General features: G+C 41.4%; 2 protein-coding genes across 4 annotated transcripts in view; one reads left to right on the top strand and one right to left on the bottom strand.

The window, feature by feature from the left end:
* Positions 1–23,424, top strand: part of fhip1b (FHF complex subunit HOOK interacting protein 1B) — a 716,414-nt gene that overhangs the window by 274,080 nt on the left and 418,910 nt on the right. The window lies entirely within an intron of this gene.
* Positions 1–23,424, bottom strand: part of LOC133658934 (diacylglycerol kinase beta) — a 125,686-nt gene that overhangs the window by 69,687 nt on the left and 32,575 nt on the right. For 2 of the 3 annotated variants that reach the window (XM_062061460.1, XM_062061461.1), the window contains 8 exons: positions 21,459–21,508; positions 21,229–21,303; positions 20,985–21,104; positions 18,443–18,715; positions 12,848–12,964; positions 11,830–11,928; positions 2,508–2,618; positions 2,354–2,427 (listed from right to left, as the gene is read on the bottom strand). In XM_062061460.1, the coding sequence (XP_061917444.1) occupies positions 2,354–2,427; positions 2,508–2,618; positions 11,830–11,928; positions 12,848–12,964; positions 18,443–18,715; positions 20,985–21,104; positions 21,229–21,303; positions 21,459–21,508 (919 nt within the window). The remainder of the gene's footprint in view (positions 1–2,353; positions 2,428–2,507; positions 2,619–11,829; positions 11,929–12,847; positions 12,965–18,442; positions 18,716–20,984; positions 21,105–21,228; positions 21,304–21,458; positions 21,509–23,424) is intronic. The other variant, XM_062061462.1, reaches the window with a different exon arrangement.

The raw sequence follows: 23,424 nt of genomic DNA, 5'->3' as shown, positions 1-23,424 counted from the left end.
AGGCTGAAGCTTAGAGGTGACAGAGCTTTCGCCGCTGCTGCTCCCAAGCTCTGGAACGACCTACCTCTGAGTGTTAGACAAGCCTCCTCTCTTCCTGTTTTTAAATCTCTCTTAAAAACATACTTTTATTCCATGGCTTTTAACACTGAGTGATATCCATCCTGCAATGGCGCCCCATAATACACCTGCTGTGAACCTGTTTTTATGTTTTATTTATTTATTTTTTATTGTGTTCTGTTTGTGTTGTGTTGTGTTTGCTCGGTACTCGTATTATCTTTTAACCTGCTCATTGTACAGCACTTTGGCTACCCCTGTGGTAAATTTTAAATGTGCTTTATAAATAAAGTTGATTTGATTTGAATTGATATATCGTAAAATTATCCATGTCATGATGCCCATAGAAGCCTCCATGAGGTGCTGAGGCAGGTTATTGCCCCGCTGTCCTGGCGCCCCTTTTCTGTAGTATGTGTGTACTGTACAGTGGCGTGCGGTGAGGTTCATGTCTGGTGAGGCACAGACTTCATCACAGTCAGATTTACAAAACATATGAACCCTAAAGAGTATCTTATTCACCATGTGATTGGCAGAAGTTAACGGGTTGTGTTTAAAAGCTCATACCAGTATTCTTCCCTGCTTGGCACTCAGCATCAAGGGTTGGAATTGGGGGTTAAATCACCAAAAATTATTCCCAGGCACGACGCCGCTGCTGCCCACTGCTCCCCTCACCTCCCAGGGGGTGAACAAGGGGATGGGTCAAATGCAGAGGACACATTTCACCACACCTAGTGTGTGTGTGACAACCATTGGTACTTTACTTTAACTTTACACTTACAAACTGTAGCATGCACACAAAAAAGCACATTTAATAAAAAAAAAAAACGCTATTATGGTCTTACCTTTACTTATAAGTGCGGGAGCAGTGGTGTTCATGTTGGAAGAGTTGTGAATGAATGAAATATGAAATCCGCGCTGCCGTCTGCAGGTGTACATAATGTTGTGTCCCTGTTCACGGCCCCTCCGGCGCGCCGCGCGAGCATTGTTGTTTTTGCACTTTTTGGCTTCTTGTTAAGTGACTTTTTTTGGGTGGATTCGGTCTTGCACGTGGAGAATTTGGGTGTGGGCTTTGGTTGGTGTGGCCGCGGCGCTCCCCGTCGGGGGTGTATTCTGCGGCGGAGGTGCTTGGCACCAGGAGGCGGGGTTATGAGACGAGCCTCCAGATTTATGATCGCTCAGCACAAGAAATACGTTACACACATACAGATGTTGACAAAATACACTGTACATTATATACCTCAGCTAACTAAACTATGGAAATGTATAATATAATTCATATAGCAATACGGCCTCACTGCACAGCAGCTCAGCAGTTAGCCGAGTCATTGCGCACAATCCATGTTGAGGCACAAATCAGTGACGTGCCTCAACTGGCTGCTGATCACCGCACCGTCTCTTCTCAGTATTTGAACGGCAAATGTGAAAATAAAAATAAAAATAATCTAAAGCTGGTGAAGTTAAATGGAAAATAACTTTAGTATAATCACTGGATACATATATCAATTTAATTAATTTTTTTTCTTTTTACTTTTTGTTTTCTTTCCATGATGGCAGGTGAGGCCGTGCCTCCCCTGCCTCTAGTGACGGCACGCCACTGGTACTGTAGACAAATGTGGCCGTGTGGTTTCCAAAAATAAATGTTTTCACATAACCTGCATGCAACCCAATTTCCCTTTCACTAGTGTTCCTACCATATGAGTCAAACCTGTGTTGACGGCCACGAAGTATTTATATTTATGTTATAAACGTAAGTCTATTGCAGCCACTTACGGCGCATTCTGGAATAGTTGTTTTATTCGGTATAGCAGCCACCCATGTTACAATTTTTAGCAATTAGGCAGGATGTTGATAGATTGAGTGTTAAATTGTTGGTGTTACCGCAGCCAGGATGTCAGGTAGGAGTGTCCCGATACGATATCGATGGCGGACATTGGTCTGATATCAGCAAAAAAGCTGAACTCTAAATGAACACTAACTGTCCTCCAAGAAGCACACAACGTTGGTCTTTTCTTCTATTTTAGTCAAGTTATTTACAAAATGTAAACATACTAGCACAAAAGCTAGATATACGAAGTAATAATTTAACAATATTGCAGTGTAAAACATGACGTTTGTCAATATAAACAAGTATCAAATAATTATAGTTGCAAAGCAGAATTGTATTAGAAAGTATTCAGTAACAAACGTGTCCGCATCATTGAACTTACTGCTTCATGAGTTTCACTTCATGAATTATTGTGAGCACCACTTCAACATAAACCTTTTCTGACTTCAAATGAAAGAAAAATAACAATATTACCGTTCTCCTTGTCTGCCCCCACTCTTGGGGTTGACCAGCACCAGCAGGGGGTGCGTGCCTGGGAGGGGTGAGATCTGCAGGGACAGCAGGAATCAAAGAGCAAGAATCCGCCACACAGTCTGGAAGTTTTGCTCGCTAAAAAGCGATGCTTCACCTGCAACGCTTGTCCTTCTACCGGGGACAATTTCAAGGTGTGGGCGACGTCGTCCGGGCTGGTGCTCGGCGGCGACTCGCCTTCGCTACGTTTGACCACAGTCTGGCGGTCCTGTCGATGAAGATGACAAAACAGATGACAACCTAGTAGGGCTGGACGATTATGGCAAAAATAATAATCACGATTATTTTTGATTGATATTGTAATCGCCATTATTCTTTAATTTGAAAACAGGAGTATTTATTGTACCACCAAAAGTCCACTTTAAATATAGTAAAAAACAAACAAACCTGGATAAAAAAATAGTAAATAATACACCACAACAAGTAAAATAATAATAGAAATAACAATAAATGTAAATACCAATAGCAATATAAAAAACAATAAAATGAACTTTTTCCGTTTTGTTTTCAATTCAGTTTTTTTACCTTTTTACGCTTATTTTACCGCCATAGAATGTGTGCTTGTTTCAAATAAAATGTAATAACGAACTTGTGAATGTAATGACTCTTGAAAAAACAAGATTTATAAACTCTACAAATATGAATAAATGGGAACTAACCTGGAAACCTTTACTGACATATATTGAATCATAACTTATAGACATTTAAAGAAAAAAAAAGAAAAAAACCTGCCATCTTTTTTGTACTTGTATTCCATTTTTATTATCTTTATTATTTTTTTGAATTGATCCTACACTACTATTGTTTTTTTGTGTCACTTTTGATATGGTTTTGTCACGGTTTACTTGCTTTTTTTTTTTTTTTTGGGTGACTTTTTATTTTGTATTGTTTTGCATCTGATCAAGCCCTGTGACTTTCTTTTTCTTTTTGAAGTGTGAACGGTGGAGAGGTCCTCGGGAGGTGATCTTGTAATCCCTTCCTGAGGATCCTTGATGCCGAGGAATATTCATCCATCTTGCTATGGTCTGGATAGCCTGCTGATCCTGAGCCAGAGCGGGATGGATGGATATATATACAATATCTGGATATTTTTTTCTAATTATGTCTGTACTGTAAACTAGAGATGTCTGATAATATCGGCAGGCCGATATAATCGGCCGATAAATGCGTTAAAATGTAATATCGGAAATTATCGGTATCGTTTTTTTTATTATCGGTATCGTTTTTATTTTATTTTATTTTTTTAAAAATTAAATCAACATAAAAAATACAAGATACACTTACAATTAAAACCTCCCTCCCCCATTTACACTCATTCACACAAAAGGGTTGTTTCTTTCTGTTATTAATATTGTGGTTCCTACATTATATATCAATATATAAACAATACAGTCTGCAAGGGATACAGTCCGTAAGCATACATGATTGTGCGTGCTGCTGGTCCACTAATAGTACTAACATTTAACAGTTAATTTTACTAATTTTCATTAATTACTAGTTTCTATGTAACTGTTTGTATATTGTTTTACTTTCTTTTTTATTCAAGAAAATGTTTTTAATTTATTTATCTTATTTTATAATTTTTTTTCAAAAGTACCTTATCTTCACCATACCTTGTTGTCCAAATTAGGCATAATAATGTGTTAATTCCACGACTGCATATATCGGTTGATATCGGTATCGGCAATTAAAGAGTTGGACAATATCGGAATATCGGATATCGGCAAAAAGCCATTATTGGACATCCCTACTGTAAACCTTGAGTTGTTAAAGTTCAAGTGCACCTCTCTCCTCAAGTGTGCATGTGAGTGTGTATGAGTGGATGTGTGCTTGTATGAAGGGTTTGCGTGACAAAGTATGACTGTTAAATGTGTTTTTAACTGTAAAATTCAGTAAAATATATTTGCAAAAATAAAATAAAATGTAATAAAATGTTTGTGAATTAATCGCAAAAATCCTCATTTCTTGGTGCAATACATCTTTGGACAATTTTGACCAGCATTTTAGCTCAAAGCATAATAAATGTGTAAAGTACTCTTATGAAACCTTTATTTTGTTAGTGCAGTTGGACCGGATGTGGAGCACTGCGCTATTATTGTGAAGGGTGGAAGTGTGCTGTGCTGTTGTTGTAAGCTTGACGAGTAATAACGTGACTCACTTGAGGCTGTTAAAAAAAAAAAAAAAGGAGCACCTCTCAAGTCGCGACTGCTGTTTGTACATTGATGTTACATCCATGATGTCGGTTTTTTGAAAAGCCATAATCATAATTGAAATTAAAATGTGATTAATTGTCCAGCCCTGCAATCCAGTTGACACTTGAAGGCTGTTGAGAATAATTATTATGAAGAAAGTAGAAAGCAAGAAATATCATTATTTTAGAGAAAATAAAGTCTATCCTATCCTAAAAGATATGACTACTTCTTAAAAGTGTGCCCCTGCTGTTCACACCTGGAAGTGACATGGGATCTTTGTTTCAATCAACATGTTCAATCTATCCATTTTCATAGTTTGTAACATCATATAGTGCTTCATCTATCCATCCATCCATTTTCTACCGCTTGTCCTTTTCGGGGTCGCAAAGTGTAATGATTGTAACATGCTATAGTGGCTCATATACGAAACCCAAAACCAGTGAAGTTGGCACGCTGTGTAATTCGTAAATAAAAACAGAATACAATGTTTTGCAAATCCTTTTCAACTTATATTCGATTGAATAGACTGCAAAGACAAGGTATTTAAATGCCTACTGAAACCCACTACTACCGACCACGCAGTCTGATAGTTTATATATCAATGATGAAATCTTAACATAGCAACACATGCCAATACGGCCGGGTTAACTTATAAAGTGCAATTTAAAATTTCCCGCCACACTTCCGGTTGAAAACGTGTATGTATGATGACGTTTGCGCGTGACGTCACGGCATTGGTACACCATTGAATCCAATACAAAAAAGCTCTGTTTTCAAATCAAAATTCCACAGTATTCTGGACATCTGTGTTGGTGAATATTTTGCAATTTGTTTAATGAACAATGAAGACTGCAAAGAAGAAAGTTGTAGGTGGGATCTGTGTATTAGCGGCGGACTACAGCAACACAACCAGGAGGACTTTGAGTTGGATAGCAGACGCGCTACCGTGAGTACAGCTTTGGCTTCCAAACATTTGATTGCTTGCCCGTACGTGTGTGTCGCTATGTGCATGTCACGTACGTAACTTTGGGGAAATATATGTTTCTTGCCGACTCTGATGGCGGCCAGGGTGTCGTTGAAAGCTACAATGCAGGCCGCCGCCGCTCCGTAGCTAAGTTAGCTTCAATGGCGTCGTTAGCAACAGCATTGTTAAGCTTCGCCAAGCTGGAAATGATTAACCGTGTAGTTACATGTCCACGGTTTAATAGTATTGTTGATCTTCTGTCTATCCTTCCAGTCAGTGGTTTATTTATTTTGTTTCTATCTGCATTTGAGCCCGATGCTATCACGTTAGCTCAGTAGCTAAAGAGCTTCACCGATGTATTGTCGTGGAGATAAAAGTCACTGTGAATGTCCATTTCGCGTTCTCGACTCTCATTTTCAAGAGGATATAGTATCCGAGGTGGTTTAAAATACAAATCCGTGATCCACAATAGAAAAAGGAGAAAGTGTGGAATCCAATGAACCCTTGTACCTAAGTTACGGTCAGAGCGAAAAAAGATACGTCCTGCACTGCATTCTAGTCCTTCACTCTCACGTTCCTCATCCACGAATCTTTCATCCTCGCTCAAATTAATGGGGTAATCGTTGCTTTCTCTCTCGCTGCATTGTAAACAATAGGGAAATGTGAGCAGCCCTCCAGCTTGTGATGTCACGCTACTTCCGGTATAGGCAAGGCTTTTTTTTATCAGCGACCAAAAGTTGTGAACTTTATCGTCGTTGTTCTCTACTAAATCCTTTCAGCAAAAATATAGCAATATCGCGAAATGATCAAGTATGACACATAGAATGGATCTGCTATCCCCGTTTAAATAAAAAAAATTCATTTCAGTAGGCCTTTAATGTTTAAACTGAGAAACTTATTTTATTTTTTTCAAATAATCATTAACTTAGAGTTTAATGGCAGCAACACATTGCATACAAGTTGGCACAGGGGCATTTTTACCACTGTGTTACATGGCCTTTCCTTTTAACAACGCTCAGTAAACGTTTGGGAACTGAGGAGACCAATTTTTTAAGCTTTTCAGGTGGAATTATTTCCCATTCTTGCTTGATGTACAGCTTAAGTTGTTCAACATTTTACGCTTCATAATGCACATTTTCAATGGGAGACAGGTCTGGACTACAGGCAGGCCAGTCTAGTACCCACACTATTTTACTACGAAGCCACACTGTTGTAACACGTGGCTTGGCATTGTCTTGCTGAAATAAGCAGGGGCGTCCATGAAAAATTCCTTGCTTCGATGGCAACATATGTTGCTACAAAACTTGTATGTACCTTTCAGCATTAATGATGCCTTCACAGATGTGTAAATTACCCATCCATGTCTTGGGCACTAATACACCCCCATACCATCACAGATGCTGGCTTTTCAACTTTGCACCTAGAACAGTCCGAATAATTATTTTCCTCTTTGGTCCACAGTTTCCAAAAACAATTTGAAATGTGGACTCGTCAGACCACAGAACACTTTTCCACTTTGCATCAGTCCATCTTAGATGAGCTCGGGCCCAGCGAAGCGTTACTGGGTGTTGTTGATAAATGGCTTTGGCTTTGTATAGTAGAAATTTAACTTGCACTTACAGATGTAGCGACCAACTGCAGTTACTGACAGTGGTTTCCTGAAGTGTTCCTGAGCCCATGTAGTGATATCTTTTACACACTGATGTCACTTTTTGACAGGGCCGGCCCGTGGCATAGGCCGTATAGGCCAGGGGTCGGCAACCTTTACCACTCAAAGAGCCATTTTGGCAAGTTTCACAAATTAAAGAAAATAATGGGAGCAACAAAAAAAAATTTAAAATGAAAAACACCGCATACAAAGCTTAAATGCTTTGTGCTATGTTACCCAGGGGTCTCCGACACACGCACCGGCACGCACTTTAATGTGGAAATTTGATGTTAGTGCGGCCCGCGAGTTTTGAATGAATGGCGCTTGATAGCGTCATACTTGCCAACCCTCTCATTTTTCCCGGGAGACTCCCGAATATCAGGGCGTGATGACACTGCTTTTGGCGCCCTCTACAGCCTGCCCAAACAGTGTACCTGCTCGACCACATGTAGAATGCAGTTTCAGCTTGTTCACGTAAGTGACAGCAAGGCGTACTACCTCAGCAGCCACACATCTTACACTGACGGTACCAATACCCAGAATCCCATGCAGCCCTAACTCTTCCGCTCAACCAACGCACGGAGAGGGGGGGGGGGGGTTGATGTGTGGGGGGATTTGGTGGTAGCGGGGGTGTATAATGTAGACCGGAAGAGTTAGGGCTGCATGGGATTCTGGCAGTGGCGTGCCGTCACTAGAGGCAGGGGAGGCACGGCCTCACCTGCCATCATGGAAAGAAAAAAAAAAGTAAAAAGAAAAAAAAATTAATTACATTGTTATATGTATTTAGTAATTATACTAAAGTTATTTTCCATTTAACTTCACCAGTTTTAGATTATTTTTATTTTTATTTTCACATTTGCCGTTCAAATACTGAGAAGAGACGGTGCGGTGATCAGCAGCCAGTTGAGGCACGTCACTGATTTGTGCCTCAACATGGATTGTGCGCAATGACTCGGCTAACTGCTGGCCTGCTGTGCAGTGAGACTGTATTGCTATATGAATTATATTATACATTTCCATAGTTTAGTTAGCTGAGGTATATAATGTACAGTGTAATTTGTCAACAACTGTATGTGTGTAACGTATTTATTGTGCTGAGCGATCATAAAACTGGAGGCTCGTGCACCTCCGCCGCAGAATGCGTCGCCCGACGGGAGCGCCACACCAACCAAAGCCCACACCCAAACCCTCCACGTGCAAGACCGAATCCACCCAAAAAAGTCACTTAACAAGAAGCCAAAAAGTGCAAAAACAACAATGCTCGCGCTGCAGGAGCCGCGAACGACCGCAGGGACACAACATTAGGTACACCTGCACTGCAGGTTCATATGTTTGTAAATCTGACTGTGATAATGCAGTCGTGCCTCACCAGACATTAACTTCACCGCACGCCACTGGATTCTGGGTATTGGTTGTGTTGTGTTTATGTTGTGTTACGGTGGGATGTTCTCCAGACATGTGTTTTTCCATTCTTTTTTGGTGTGGGTTCACAGTGTGGCGCATATTTGTAACGTAACAATGTTAAAGTTGTTTGATACGGCTACCGTCAGTGTAAGCTGTGTGGCTGATGAGTAAGTATGCTTTGCTGTCTCCTATGTGTGTAAGTAAAAGCAACATACAACATGTGGCTGGGCTGGCACGCTGTTTGTAAATGCTATAGAGGACAATTACTGCAGTGCAATTAGGGCACTCCCTTTATTTAGTAATTAGTAGTGATGGGTTGATGAGGCCTCATGAAGCGTTTCGACACATTGCAAAACTGTATTGATACTGTGTCGATACTGTGTCACTAAATACTGACATCTGCTGGACATTAAAAATCCCTACAGGCAACCTATGGACCGACTCAACTGACACTGATTTTATGACCTAGTATATACAATAATATAAACCAAGTCATTGTATTTCATTTAGGATTATTTAATATCTTCATTTAAATAAAAATATATTTTTATCTTTTTTAGATACAGTCAAATAATGTGAACATGTATCATGACTAGGATGGTAGAAGGTGGGGATTGAACCCCAGTAACCGATTGCTGGCACGGCCACGCTACCAACTTCGCCACGCCGTCATTCCTGTACCTTCTCTAGTAACAGTAGTGATGGGTCCTGCAACACAGATGCATAGGCGCATGCGTCGAGCTCATAGAGCGAAACCCTGTGTCGGTGCGCGTACCGCTTTTAGAAAGTCACGTGACCGATCATGAGCTGCTTTGGTCACGTGACCGATACGCGAACTGTATCGCACTGACGCCTCCTCTGTGCCCTGTGAGCAACATTCCCTCTAAGGTGCGCGCCTGCGCAATTGCGCAGTGCTCAGGCGTCCTCCGCGCACACCGTGCGCCGCACAGCCAATATATGCCGCGCACCAAATCAAACCCATCTGAATTCTAAACAAAATAAACACATTTATTCTGGGTAATTTTGAAATGCAACTTTGAGTGACAGTGACAACAAGCGGCCCTAACGGTGTTCGTCAACAACACGCATTGCGCCGCTTCCTAATAAACAGTTTGACGCGCAGGCGTCAGTGCGATACAGTTCATGAGCGGTCACGTGACCAGAACAGCTCATGAGCGGTCACGTGACCAAAACAGCTCGTGTTCGGTCACGTGACTTTCTAAAAGCGATACGCGCACCGACACAGGGTATCGCTCTATGAGCTCGACGCATGCGCCGATGCATCGGTGTTGCCGGACCCATCACTAGTAATTAGAGTGTAAATAGGATTATATTTTCCCTGGGAGTTATCTATGAGAGACACTGAGATCCATAAGTCTCCTGGGAAAATTGGGGGGGTCGGCAAGTATGTAGCTGAGCCGCATCAGAGTGGTCAAAGAGCCGCATGCGGCTCCGGAGCCGCGGGTTGCCGACCCCTGGTATAGGCAAATGCTAAGGGCGCCGTCCATCAGGGGGCGCCACGCCAGTGCCACAAATGTTGGAGAAAAAAAAAAAGGAAAAGAAAAAGTTGGTACTATTATTTCTAAATAAAAAAATAATCCCACGCTAATTAAAATGCAAAGTAAAGCCTATTCAATAGAAATATTATTTGTTACAACATTACGCCCCCCCAACCTCCCCCGCACGGTGCGCCCCCTCCCTTCCCGTATCATGACTCTTTTTGGACGTCACCACATAAAAAAGTCAACACAAGATGTCAAAACGGCCAAAACTGTCAGGTACCCAGGGAAGAAAAAAGAGAAAAGAAGAGGAGGAGAAAGGAGAAAAAGACAGAGGTAGCAGGTAGGTAACGTTAGCCTACATGAAATTATTTGTCTGTTACAGAATGTGATAGTAACCTGGCTTTTAGCATTAAGATAATGTTACATGATTCGGCAATTGCTAATCAACAAATAGCTAGTTCTGTTTTAACGTCGGGTTAATATTGTGGAGGGGGCTAAATTGTTATGGAAAATAATAATGTAACATTAGGTAATTACAGTACTCCCACCTTACATTCCTCAGGGACTTTTGTATTAGATCTTTTAAGCAGGTGTTTTTTGTTTACATTGTTATTGCCTTCTGGTTAGCTAATCTTTGCCCTGCAGGTAATAGTCACTTTTCCACCCCTTTATATATTAGGTATAGTTGTAAGCCTAGTTGTTAAAGTGCACATCATTAATGTTAATTAAGCAATATCACATGAGAGGGAATGCTGTTTTTTAATTTGAGCACTGCTGTGATTCGGTTAAAGATAATCATAACATAACATTCTCATATAATATGTTAATTTGCTTTCTTTAAGTAAAAAAAAAGGTCAAAGACAAAGCTATTCAGTTTCTTGTGAGTATATACACTTCACTGCCGATGTGTGTGTGTGTGTGTGTGTGTGTGTGGGGGGGGGGGGGGGGGGGGGGCGCCACCTAAAATCTTGCCTAGGGCGCCAGATTGGTTAGGGCCAGGCCTGCTTTTTGATGCAGTACCGCCTGAGGGATCTAAGGTCACAGGCATTCAATTATGGTTTTCGGCCTTGCCGCTTACGTGCAGTGATTTCTCTAGATTATCTGAAACTTTTGATGATATTACGGACCGTAGATGGTGAAATCCCTGAATTCCTTGCAATTGCTGGTTGAGAAATGTTGTTCTTAAACAATTTGCTCACGCATTTGTTGACAAAGTGGTGACCCTCGCCCCATCCTTGTTTGTGAATGACTGAGCATTTCATGGAAGCTGCTTTTAAACCCAATCGTGGCATCCACCTGTTCCCAATTAGCCTGTTCACCTGTGGGATGTTCCAAATAAGTGTTTAATGAACATTCCTCAACTTTCTCAGTCTTGTTTGCCGCTTGTGCCAGCTTTTTTGAAACATGTTGCAGGCATCAAATTCCAAATGAGCTAATATTTGCAAAAAATAACAAAGTTTACCATTTTGAACGTTAAGTATCTTGTCTTTGCAGTCTATTCAATTGAATATAAGTTGAAAAGGATTTGAAAATCATTGTATTCTGTTTTTATTTACCATTAACACAACGTGCCAACTTCACTGGTTTTGGGTTTTGTAGAAGTGTAATGATTTTAACATACTATAGTGCTTCATATAGAAGTGTAATGATTGTAAGTGTAATGGTAGTAAAACGGTATAGTGGTTCGTGTAGAAGTGTTTTTGACCCACCAGGACAGCGGGGCAGATGTAAGAAGGAAGTAGAGTGTGGTCCTTCAAGGCTCCTCCATCACATTCAGGTTTCAGGTGAGAAGAACATTTGTTGTGCAGCTGTGACACAAAGTAAAGTCAGGAAGCGTAAAAGAAGTTGTGACAAAAGTGCAGTACTAATACTACTGTGTGGGAAACACGCTACAGTACTTATACTATACAGCAGTTGTCCCCAACCACCGGGCCGCGGCCCGGTACCAGTCCGTGGACCGATTGGTACCGGGCCGCGGCCGCACAAGAAATTAAAAAAATATATATATATATATATATTTTTTTAAAAATTAAATCAACATAAAAAACACAATATATACATTATATATCAATATAAATCAATACAGTCTGCAGGGATACAGTCCGTAAGCACACATGATTGTATTTCTTTATGACAAAAAACATTTTTTAAAATTTTTTTTTACTACCCCCCCCTCCGGTCCGTGGGACAAATTTTCAAGCGTTGACCGGTCCGCAAGTACAAAAAGGTTGGGGACCACTGCTATACAGTACATATACTATACATACTGTACATTGGACTTACAATGTGTGTTCTGAGGAGCACACAGCTAAAACCTAGCCACTGGGGACATCTTGTGGTTATCTGTGGTACTGCACCTGTTTGCACCTTCCTGCATCATCTATTCATCACCTGCATTCTGCTTTATTAATTCATTCATCCCTCATTCTCACATGCATCCATCATCAAATTAATAATCTCATCCATCCACCACCAAATGCATCATCCATCCATTGTGACATGCATCTTGTGGCCATCCATCCTTGCATGTGCATCCATTCGTTCCACTCATCCATTCATAAACAGGTCCATCCATTCATTCATTAATTCATTCATGTCGAATACAGCGCAGTCAGCCGCCATCGTTCAAGTGTTGTTTCCGCCTCCGTTCAGCCATCCCTCGGCATACAATGCACACATCCAACCTCTCATCCAGCCACACAGTGAACGGATGAATGCATGACTCACAGTGATGTGGCACCACACGCAGTGGAGGCCGGTGAGGCCTTGGTAACACTTGATGCTCCTGTGGCAGCGATCGCACTTGCTGGGCGAGTTACCCTCCATCCACACGTGCTGCAAGGCCTACACACACACACACACACACACACACACACACACACACATATACTGGTTATCATTTGGAATGGGGACCAAGTTTTTGATCATGACTTGTGGGGACCACCCTTTCTACAGGTTGTGGAGGCATAAAAAAATGGTGTAAAATGTCCACTGCCCATTTGGCTCACACATGTCTTTAAATCTCTGAATTGATGAAGTAATGTGCTGATCATTCTTACTGGGGACCTTGGGGAAAAAGACTTACCGTATTTTCCGCACTATAAGGCGCACCTAAAAACAAAAAATGTTCTCAAAAGCTGACAATGCGCCTTACAATCCGGTGCGCCTTATATATGGATCAATATTGAGCCACAACAAAACTAAAATTAATTTTCATAAAGTTTAGGTCTCGCAACTATGGTAAACAGCCGCCAACTTCTTTTGGTAAGCAGCTGCCCCCGTAGAAGAAGAAGCGCGCGGTGCATGCTGGGATATGACGTTTCATTTCCATTTGTGTGTTTCTGTAAAGACCCCTAAATGGCTCCTACTAAGAGACACGCTTACGACGCAGAGTTCAAACTCAAGGCAATCAGTCACGCAGTAGAACACGGGAATAGAGCAGCCGGGTGGATTGACAAAAGAACTGCAGCCGCTGGATATTGGTGTCAACAGGGCATTCAAAGCTAGACTGCGAACTGCGTGGGAACAGTGGATGACAGAAGGCGAACACACGTTCACCAAGACAGGGAGACAGCGCCGGACGACATACGCCACTATCTGCCAGTGGATCGTAAATGCCTGGGCTGATATATCAGTCTCAACTGTGGTCCGAGCTTTCAGGAAGGCAGGAATTGTCACTAAACTGCTAGACGACAGCAGCGACACTGACTCCATTAAAGGCCTACTGAAACCCACTGCTACCGACCACGCAGTCTGATAGTTTATATATCAATGATGAAATCTTAACATTCCAACACATGCCAATACGGCCGGGTTAACTTATAAAGTGCAATTTAAAATTTCCCGGGAAATATCCGGCTGAAAAGGTCTCGGTATGATGACGTTTGCGCGTGACGTCACGGATTATAGCAGACATTTTGGAACAGCACGGTGGCCAGTTTAAGTCGTCTGTTTTCATCGCAAAATTCCACAGTATTCTGGACATCTGTGTTGGTGAATCTTTTGCAATTTGTTTAATGAACAATGAAGACAGCAAAGAAAAAAGCTGTAGGTGGAATCGTGTATTAGCGGCTGGCTACAGCAACACCACCAGGAGGATGGCCGGGGTGTCGTCGAAAGCCACAACGCCGTCCGCCGCCGCGAACGCTGTCCTCACCAGTGTCTGGGTTGACTTCCTCCCTCTCCGGGCCACCGACCGCACCGATGATTGTGGTGAAGTCCTCCGTCGCGCCGTCGATCGCTGGAACGCAGGTGAGCACGGGTGGTGATGAGCAGATGAGGGCTGGCGTAGGTGGAGAGCTAATGTTTTTAGCATAGCTATGTCGAGGTCCCGTAGCTAAGTTAGCTTCAATGGCGTCGTTAGCAACAGCATTGCTAGGCTTCGCCAGGCGGGACAGCATTAACCGTGTGGTTACAGGTCCAGGGTTTATTTCAGTGTCTCCTGAGAGTAGAAGTAATAGTAGTATTGTTGATCTTCGGTCTATCCTTCCAGTCAGGGGCATGTTTCTTCTGTTTCTATCCGCAGTTAAGCACGATGCTATCACGTTAGCTCCGAAGCTAAAGTGCTTCGCCGATGTATTGTCGTGGAGATAAAAGTCACTGTGAATGTCCATTTCGCGTTCTCGACTCTCATTTTCAAGAGGATATAGTATCCGAGGTGGTTTAAAATACAAATCCGTGATCCACAATAGAAAAAGGAAAAAGTGTGGAATCCAATGAGCCCTTGTACCTAGCGAAAAAAGATACATCCTGGCATCCTGCACTTCACTCTAATCCTTCTCTCTCACTTTCCTCATCCACGAATCTTTCATCCTCGCTCAAATTAATGGGGACATCGTCGCTTTCTCGGTTCGAATCGCTCTCGCTGCTGGTGGGAATGATTGTAAACAATGTGCAGATGTGAGGCGCTCCACAACCTGTGACGTCACGCTACTTCCGGTACAGGCAAGGCTTTTTTATCAGCGACCAAAAGTTGCAAACTTTATCGTCGATGTTCTCTACCAAATCTTTTCAGCAAACATATGGCAATATCACAAAATTATCAAGTATGACACATAGAATGGACCTGCTATCCCCGTTTAAATAAGAAAATTTCATTTTAGTAGGCCTTTAATGACTTTGACGAGACGTAGATTTTGGATGCCGTATTCGCCCAACTATTTAATTCCGACACTGAAGAAGAAGAATTCGAGGGATTTGTGGATGAGGAATAACTTCAGAAAGTGAGCTTTAAATGTCTATTTTGTGTGTTGTGTGACATTAACGTTTGAGCAACGTTGAGTTATTGGTATATTGTTATTGCTCTGCACTATTTTGAGTGTTACTATTTTGTGATTGCACGTTTGATTTACCGTAACACGAGTAAATCAGCTGTTTATTCATTTTGGGAGTGAACAGAGTTGTTAGAACGCTGGTTTGTAATATATTAATAAAGTTTAAAAGCCTACTGAAACCCACTACTACCGACCACGCAGTCTGATAGTTTATACATCAATGATGAAATCTTAACATTGCAACACATGCCAATACGGCCGGGTTAACTTATAAAGTGCAATTTTAAATTCCCCGCGAAATATCCTGCTGAAAACGTCTCGGTATGATGACGTTTGCGCGTGACGTCACGGATTGTAGCGGACATTTTGGGACACCATTGTGGCCAGCTATTAAGTCGTCTGTTTTCATCGCAAAATTCCACAGTATTCTGGACATCTGTGTTGGTGAATCTTTTGCAATTTGTTTAATGAACAATGAAGACAGCAAAGAAGAAAGCTGTAGGTGGGTATTAGCGGCCGGCTAGAGCAACACAACCAGGAGGACTTTGAGTTGGATAGCAGACGCGCTACCGTGAGTACGCATCTTTGGCTTCCAAACATTTGATCGCTTGCCCGTACGTGCGTGCCGCTATGTGCATGTCACGCACGTAACTTTGGGGAAATATATGTGCTGTATGAACTTTGCGGAGGTGAACGATACTTTGGGCTGTGGGATTGAGTGTGTTGAGCGGGTGTTTGATTTGTATTGGTGGGTTATATGGACGGGAGGGAGGAGGTGTTTGTTATGCGGGATTAATTTGTGGCATATTAAATATAAGCCTGGTTGTGTTGTGGCTAATAGAGTATATATATGTCTTGTGTTTATTTACTGTTTTAGTCATTCCCAGCTGAATATCAGGTCCCACCCGCCTCTCACAGCATCTTCCCTATCGGAATCACTTCCACTGCCCTCCAGTCCTTCACTCTCACTTTCCTCATCCACAAATCTTTCATCCTAGCTCAAATTAATGGGGAAATCGTCGCTTTCTCGGTCCGAATCGCTCTCGCTGCTGGTGGCCATGATTGTAAACAATGTGCAGATGTGAGGAGCTCCACAACCTGTGACGTCACGCTACTTCCGGTACAGGCGAGGCTTTTTTTATCAGCGACCAAAAGCTGCGAACTTTATCGTCGATGTTCTCTACTAAATCCTTTCAGCAAAAATATGGCAATATCGCGAAATGTTCAAGTATGACACATAGAACGGACCTGCTATCCCCGTTTAAATAAGAAAATTTCATTTCAGTAGGCCTTTAATGACTTTGACGAGACGGAGCCGGGCATTTTGGATGCCGTATTCGCCCAACTATTTAATTCGGACACTGAAGAAGAAGAATTTGAGGGATTTGTGGATGAGGAATAACTTCAGAAAGTCAGCTTTAAATGTTTATTTTGTGTGTTGTGTTGTGTGACATTAACGTTTGAGCAACGTTGAGTTATTGATATTGTTATTGCTCTGCACTATTTGGAGTGTTACTATTTTGTGATTGCACGTTTGATTTACTGTAACACGAGTAAATCGGCTGTTTATTCATTTTGGGAGTGAACAGAGTTGTTAGAACGCTGGTTTGTAATATATTAATAAAGTTTAACTGACCTATATGACTGTTTTGTTGACATTCCCTTTAGCGCAGCTCCATCTAATGCAGGGGTGTCAAACTCAAATACAGAGTGGGCCAAAATTTAAAACTGAACAAAGCCGCGGGCCAAGGTTGAACAGATTAACCTTTAACGTACTCTTCGAGCTATCGTCACGTCCGCTTTTCATCCATTCAAACATTGTTCAGACCCAGTCACAAGATATGTGCGGCTTCTGTACGCACACACGAGCGAATGCAACGCATACTTCATCAACAGCGATACAGGTTACACTGAGGGTGCCAGTATAAAAAACTTTAATACTGTTAGAAATATACGCCACACTGTGAATCCACACCAAACAAGAATGACAAACACATTTCGGGAGAACATCCGCACCGTAACACAACATAAACACAACAGAACAAATGCCCAGAATCCTTTGCAGCACTAACTCTTCCGGGACGCTACAAAATACACCCCCGCTACCACCAAACCTCCCCCCAGCACACACACACACCTTGTAGCGTCCTGGAAGACTTAGTGCTGCAAAGGATTCTGGTTTGGTGTGGATTCACAGTGTGGCGTATATTTCTAACAGTGTTAAAGTTTTTTATTTGGCTACCCTCAGTGTAACCTGTATCGCTGTTGATGAAGTATGCGTTGCATTCTAATGCACATGTTATCATGTTATGTGACTGGGCCAGCATTCGTTGGGCTGGCTGGCTGGCTGGCTGGCTGGCTGGCTGGCTGGCTGGCTGGCTGGCTGGCATTTGGGCCAGCTTTAGTGTTAATTTGATATCACCTCAAGGGCCAAATTTGGCCCGCGGGCCAGAGTTTGACACCCATGATCTAATGGATGCATAGGTGCGCCTTATATGTGAACAAAGTTTTGAAATATGCCATTCATTGAAGGCGCGCCTTATAATCCGGTGCGCCTTATAGTGCGGAAAATACAGTAATATGGTTCATGGGGATCAAATTTAAATAATTTTGCATAATTCACACAAATTTGTATGTGACTACTGAGGACCATTTAAAAAAAGAAAAAAAATTCTAATGAAATATGACATGATCCTCACAATACAGCACTACAGCTGTCCTCTTATAGGAAGTTTCACCACTTAAATGTTAAAGCAAATCCTGCATCTTCTGTGACATTACTGAAAACTGCTATTTAGCAGTAATGAAGTTGTCTGCAACTCCAACTACCATATATAGAAGGATATAGAATGGATCTGACTATCATTTAAAAAGGCTTCCCTGTTTTTTTTGTCCCCATACCGTCAGAGGTCCCCTAAATGTGACAGTGTAAACAGAGCGATGTCCCCATTAAGTAAGCCTTGCCAGAACACACACACACACACACACACACCTCAATCAAACAGCACTACGTCACAATGTGTGTGTGTGTGTGTGCGCGCGCGCTCACCTGGGTGTGTCTACGAGACTTGGCGTAGGTGCTGATGCAGGCGGCGATGTTTTTGGACACGCAGCGCTCGTGCACGGTGTACTTGCACACTGCGGGGGCACAAGAAGTCGTACATGTAACACAACACACACACTCGTCGGCCATGTTGGACTGACAGCAGCAGCAGAGGCCCTGCTTGCGTACGCCCAGCAGCATGGCGTGGCACAAGTTACAGTAGGCCGGCTTGTTGAAGTGCTTCAGGCGCCAAACGTGCTGACCGTCCTCCTGGACGTTCTAGAAAAGACAAGATGGCAGGGTCACAACTCAGAAGTACGCGATGGACTGTGCTCTCGTTTGAGGCTCAGCCGTACACCTCAGAGTCATAACTTGCTCCTTGACACATACTTACTGTTAGCATGCCAACTTTAAAGCTGATTTTGCAGTCGAACACCTCAGTCTTAGAACTTATTTCTTAACAAATGCTAACTGTTAGCATGCTAGCTGTGAGCAAGCTAACTTTTTAAGCCAATTTTGCAGCGATACACCTCAGAGTAATATAACTTGTTACTTGACACGCGCTAATTTTGCGGCCGTATACGTCAGTCATATATATCTTATAACTGGACAGATGCTAACTGTTAGCATGCTAACTTTTTTTTTGCCAATTTTGCAGCCGTACACGTCAGAGTCATTTAACTTGTTACTTGACGCATCCTGTTAGCATGCTAACTTATTCAGCTTTTCAACACCTCAGTCTTATAACGTCTTACTTGAAAAATGCTAACTGTTATCATGCTAACTTCAGCAAGTTAACTTTTTAAGCCAATTTTAGTTTTTTAGTTTAGTTCATTATTCTTCGGTCAGTACTACGGGCAGCCATACACATAGTTATATAACGTGTTACTTGACACATGCTAACTGTTAGCATGCTAACTTTTGTAGCCAATTTCGCAGCCGTATAAGTCAGAGTCGTACAACTTATAACTTGACACATGCTAACTTCAGCAAGCTAACTTTTTAAGCCAATTTTGCAGCCATACACCTCAGAGTCATATAACTTGTTACTTGACACATGCTAACTTTTTTAGCCAATTTTGCAGCCGTATATGTCAGAGTCGTATAACTTATAACTTGACACATGCTAACTGTTAGCAAGCTAACTTTATAAAGCCAATTTTGCAGATGTACACCTCAGAGTCAGATAACGTGTTAATTGACACATGCTAACTGTTAGCATGCTAACTTTTTTAGCCAATTGTGCAGCCGTATACGTCAGAGTCGTATAACTTATAACTTGACACATGCTAACTTCAGCAAGTCAACTTTTTAAGTCAATTTTGCAGCCATACACAGAGTTATATAACGTGTTACTTGACACAGGCTAACTGTTAGCATGCTAACTTTTGGAGCCAATTTCGCAGCCGTATATGTCAGTCGTATAACTTATAACTTGACACATGCTAACTTCAGCAAGCTAACTTTTTAAGCCAATTTTGCAGCCATACACAGAGTTATATAACATGTTACTTGACACAGGCTGACTGTTAGCATGCTAACTTTTTTAGCCAATTTTGCAGATGTATATGTCACAGTCGTATAACTTATAACTTGACACATGCTAACTTCAGGATGCTAACTTTTTAAGCCAATGTTGCAGCCATACACCTCAGAGTCATATAACAAGTTACTTGACACATGCTATCTGTTAGCATGCTAACTTTTTTTTGGCCAATTTTGCAGCCGTGCACCTCAGTCATTTAACGTGTTACTTGACACATGCTGTTAACATGCTAACTTTTTTAGTCAGTTGTGCAGCCGTATACGTCAGAGTCGTATAACTTGTAACTTGACACATGCTAACTTCAGCAAGCTAACTTTTTAAAGCCAAATTTGCAACCGTACACCTCAGAGTCACACAACTTGTTACTTGACACATGCTAACTGTTAGCATGCTAACTTTTTTTTGCCAATTTTGCAACCGTATACATCAGAGTCATATAACTTATAACTTGACAAATGCTAACTGTTACCAAGCTACCTTTTTAAAGCCAATTTTGTAGCCGTACACTCCAGAGTTATATAACTTGTTACTTGACACATGCTAACTGTTAGCATGCTAACTTTTTTAGCCAATTTTACAGCCCTCAACCAATTGTTTTAGTCCAATGCGGCCCCCAGGGCAAAATGTTTGGACACCGTGACGAGCTCCCGACTTCTATTTGTCATTTCTGCCACAAGTGGTGGAAAAGTGCATTACAACAGAGTACCCTTGCGCCCCGTAAAGACTCCAGCTGAGAAACAGATCGTTCCAATGGTTAAAGAAACACTCATTTAAGACTTTGATTTATTTTTCTAAAATATATGTTTCTTTTAAAGTATTTATTTTAAATTGTTATATTTTTTTATTTAATAAAAATATTTTTAATGTTTACTTTTTAATAATATTAATAAGTAAATAAATAAAATAGTTTTACAATACCATAATTTTCTAATTAATGGACGGTTTTCTACAAATGTACAAAAGTTTCCTCATGTAAAAATAAAAAAAAAAACCAGCACAAACCGTGTCCATGCCCAGCAGCACCAGTAAAGGGATGGTGGTCAGGCCTCCTCGGATCCACTCCTCCAGCGTGACGGTCCCATCTCGGTCGTAGTCGATCTCCTCCATCATTTCCTTCAGAATCTGAAAGTGTCGCCAACATTGTCACACGCGTGCCTAATGAAGTGTCCAGCCAGTTTGTGTTTGGCACCTCACTGTCATCGTATTTACATATTTCACATGATACATGTGTTCGCACGGCGCTCACCGGCCGCAGTTCTGTGGAGTCCCATTCCAGGTACTCGGCCACGTGCACCATCTGACTGATGATGCGGTCCAGCTCCTACCCAAAGAGGACAGACTTACACAAACAAGTCCTGCGTGTCGTGTAAAAACTAGAAAGTCCAGAAGAGGGTTTTGTTTATGCCAGCCTAGTTTTCTATTCTTGGCGGCGCAGGATAGAAAACAGAAGAAGATTGGGGTGAGGGGGGCACTCACAGAACTGTCCAGGACGCCGTTACCGTCCCTGTCGTAGAGCCGGAACATGACTGGAAAACAGAACATCTCATGATGTACTTCCTAAAGTTGGTATGCTAGCATTAGCTTGCTAATTTTTGCATGCAAACAGTTAGCATTTGTCTAGTAACAAGTTATAAGACTGGGGTGTTCGGTTGCAAAATCAGCCTAAAAAGTTAGTATGCTAACAGAATGCGTCAAGTAACAAGTTATATGACTTGAGGTGTACGGCTGCAGAAGTGTCTTAAAAAGTTAGCTTGCTAAAAGTTAGCATGTGTCAATTTATAAGTATACGACTCTGAGGTGTACGGCTGCAAAATCAGCCTAAAAAGTTAGTATGCTAACAGAATGCGTCAAGTAACAAGTTATATGACTTGAGGTGTACGGCTGCAAAAGTGTCTTAAAAAGTTAGCTTGCTAAAAGTTAGCATGTGTCAAGTTATAAGTTATACGACTCTGAGGTGTACGGCTGCAAAATCAGCCTAAAATGTTAGCATGCTAACAGAATGCGTCAAGTAACAAGTTATATGACTGAGGTGTACGGCTGCAAAATTGTCTTAAAAAGTTAGCTTGCTAAAAGTTAGCATGTGCCAAGTTATAAGTTATACGACTTTGAGGTGTACAACTGCAAAATTGGCTTTAAAACATTTGCATTTGTAAAGTTATAAGTTATATGACTGAGGTGTACAACTGCAAAATTGGCTTTAAAAAGTTAGATTGCTAAAAGTTAGCATGTGTCAAGTTATAAGTTATATGACTGACGTATACGGCTGCAAAATTGGCTAAAAAAGTTGGCATGCTAATAGTTAGCATGTGTCCAGTAACAAGTTATTTGACTCTGTGGTATACGGCTGCGAAATTGGCTTTAAAAAGTTAGCTTGCTAAAAGTTAGCATGTGTCAAATTATAAGTTATATGACTGACGTATGCGGCTGCAAAATTGGCTAAAAAAGTTAGCATGCTAACAGTTAGCATGTGTCAAGTAACAAGTTATATGACTCTGGGGTGTACGGCTGCAAAATTGGCTTTAAAAAGTTAGATTGCTAAAAGTTAGCATGTGTCAAGTTATACGTTATATGACTGACGTATACGGCTGCAAAATTGGCTAAAAAAGTTAGCATGCTAACAGTTAGCATGTGTCAAGTAACAAGTTATATGACTCTGGGGTGTACGGCTGCAAAATTGGCTTTAAAAAGTTAGATTGCTAAAAATTAGCATGTGTCAAGTTATAAGTTATATGACTGACGTATGCGGCTGCAAAATTGGCTAAAAAAGTTAGCATGCTAACAGTTAGCATGTGTCAAGTAACAAGTTATATGACTCTGGGGTGTACGGCTGCAAAATTGGCTTTAAAAAGTTAGATTGCTAAAAATTAGCATGTGTCAAGTTATAAGTTATATGACTGATGTATACGGCTGCAAAATTGGCTAAAAAAGTTAGCATGTTAACAGTTAGCATGTTTCAAGTAACAAGTTATATGACTCTGGGGTGTACAACTGCAAAATTGGCTTTAAAAAGTTAGATTGCTAAAAGTTAGCATGTGTCAAGTTATAAGTTATATGACTGACGTATGCGGCTGCAAAATTGGCTAAAAAAGGTAGCATGCTAACAGTTAGCATGTGTCAAGTAACAAGTTATATGACTCTGGGGTGTACAACTTCAAAATTGGCTTTAAAAAGTTAGATTGCTAAAAGTTAGCATGTGTCAAGTTATAAGTTATATGACTGACGTATGCGGCTGCAAAATTGGCTAAAAAAGGTAGCATGCTAACAGTTAGCATGTGTCAAGTAACAAGTTATATGACTCTGGGGTGTACGGCTGCAAAATTGGCTCTAAAAAGTTAGATTGCTAAAAGTTAGCATGTGTCAAGTTATACGTTATATGACTGACGTATACGGCTGCAAAATTGGCTAAAAAAGTTAGCATGCTAACAGTTAGTATGTGTCAAGT

Source organism: Entelurus aequoreus, linkage group LG10 (assembly GCF_033978785.1).
Source record: "Entelurus aequoreus isolate RoL-2023_Sb linkage group LG10, RoL_Eaeq_v1.1, whole genome shotgun sequence".
In the NCBI taxonomy this organism is placed as follows: Eukaryota; Metazoa; Chordata; class Actinopteri; order Syngnathiformes; family Syngnathidae; genus Entelurus; species Entelurus aequoreus.
The sequence above is the reverse complement of the archived record's forward strand: the minus strand, read 5'-3'. Positions and strand labels throughout refer to the sequence as shown.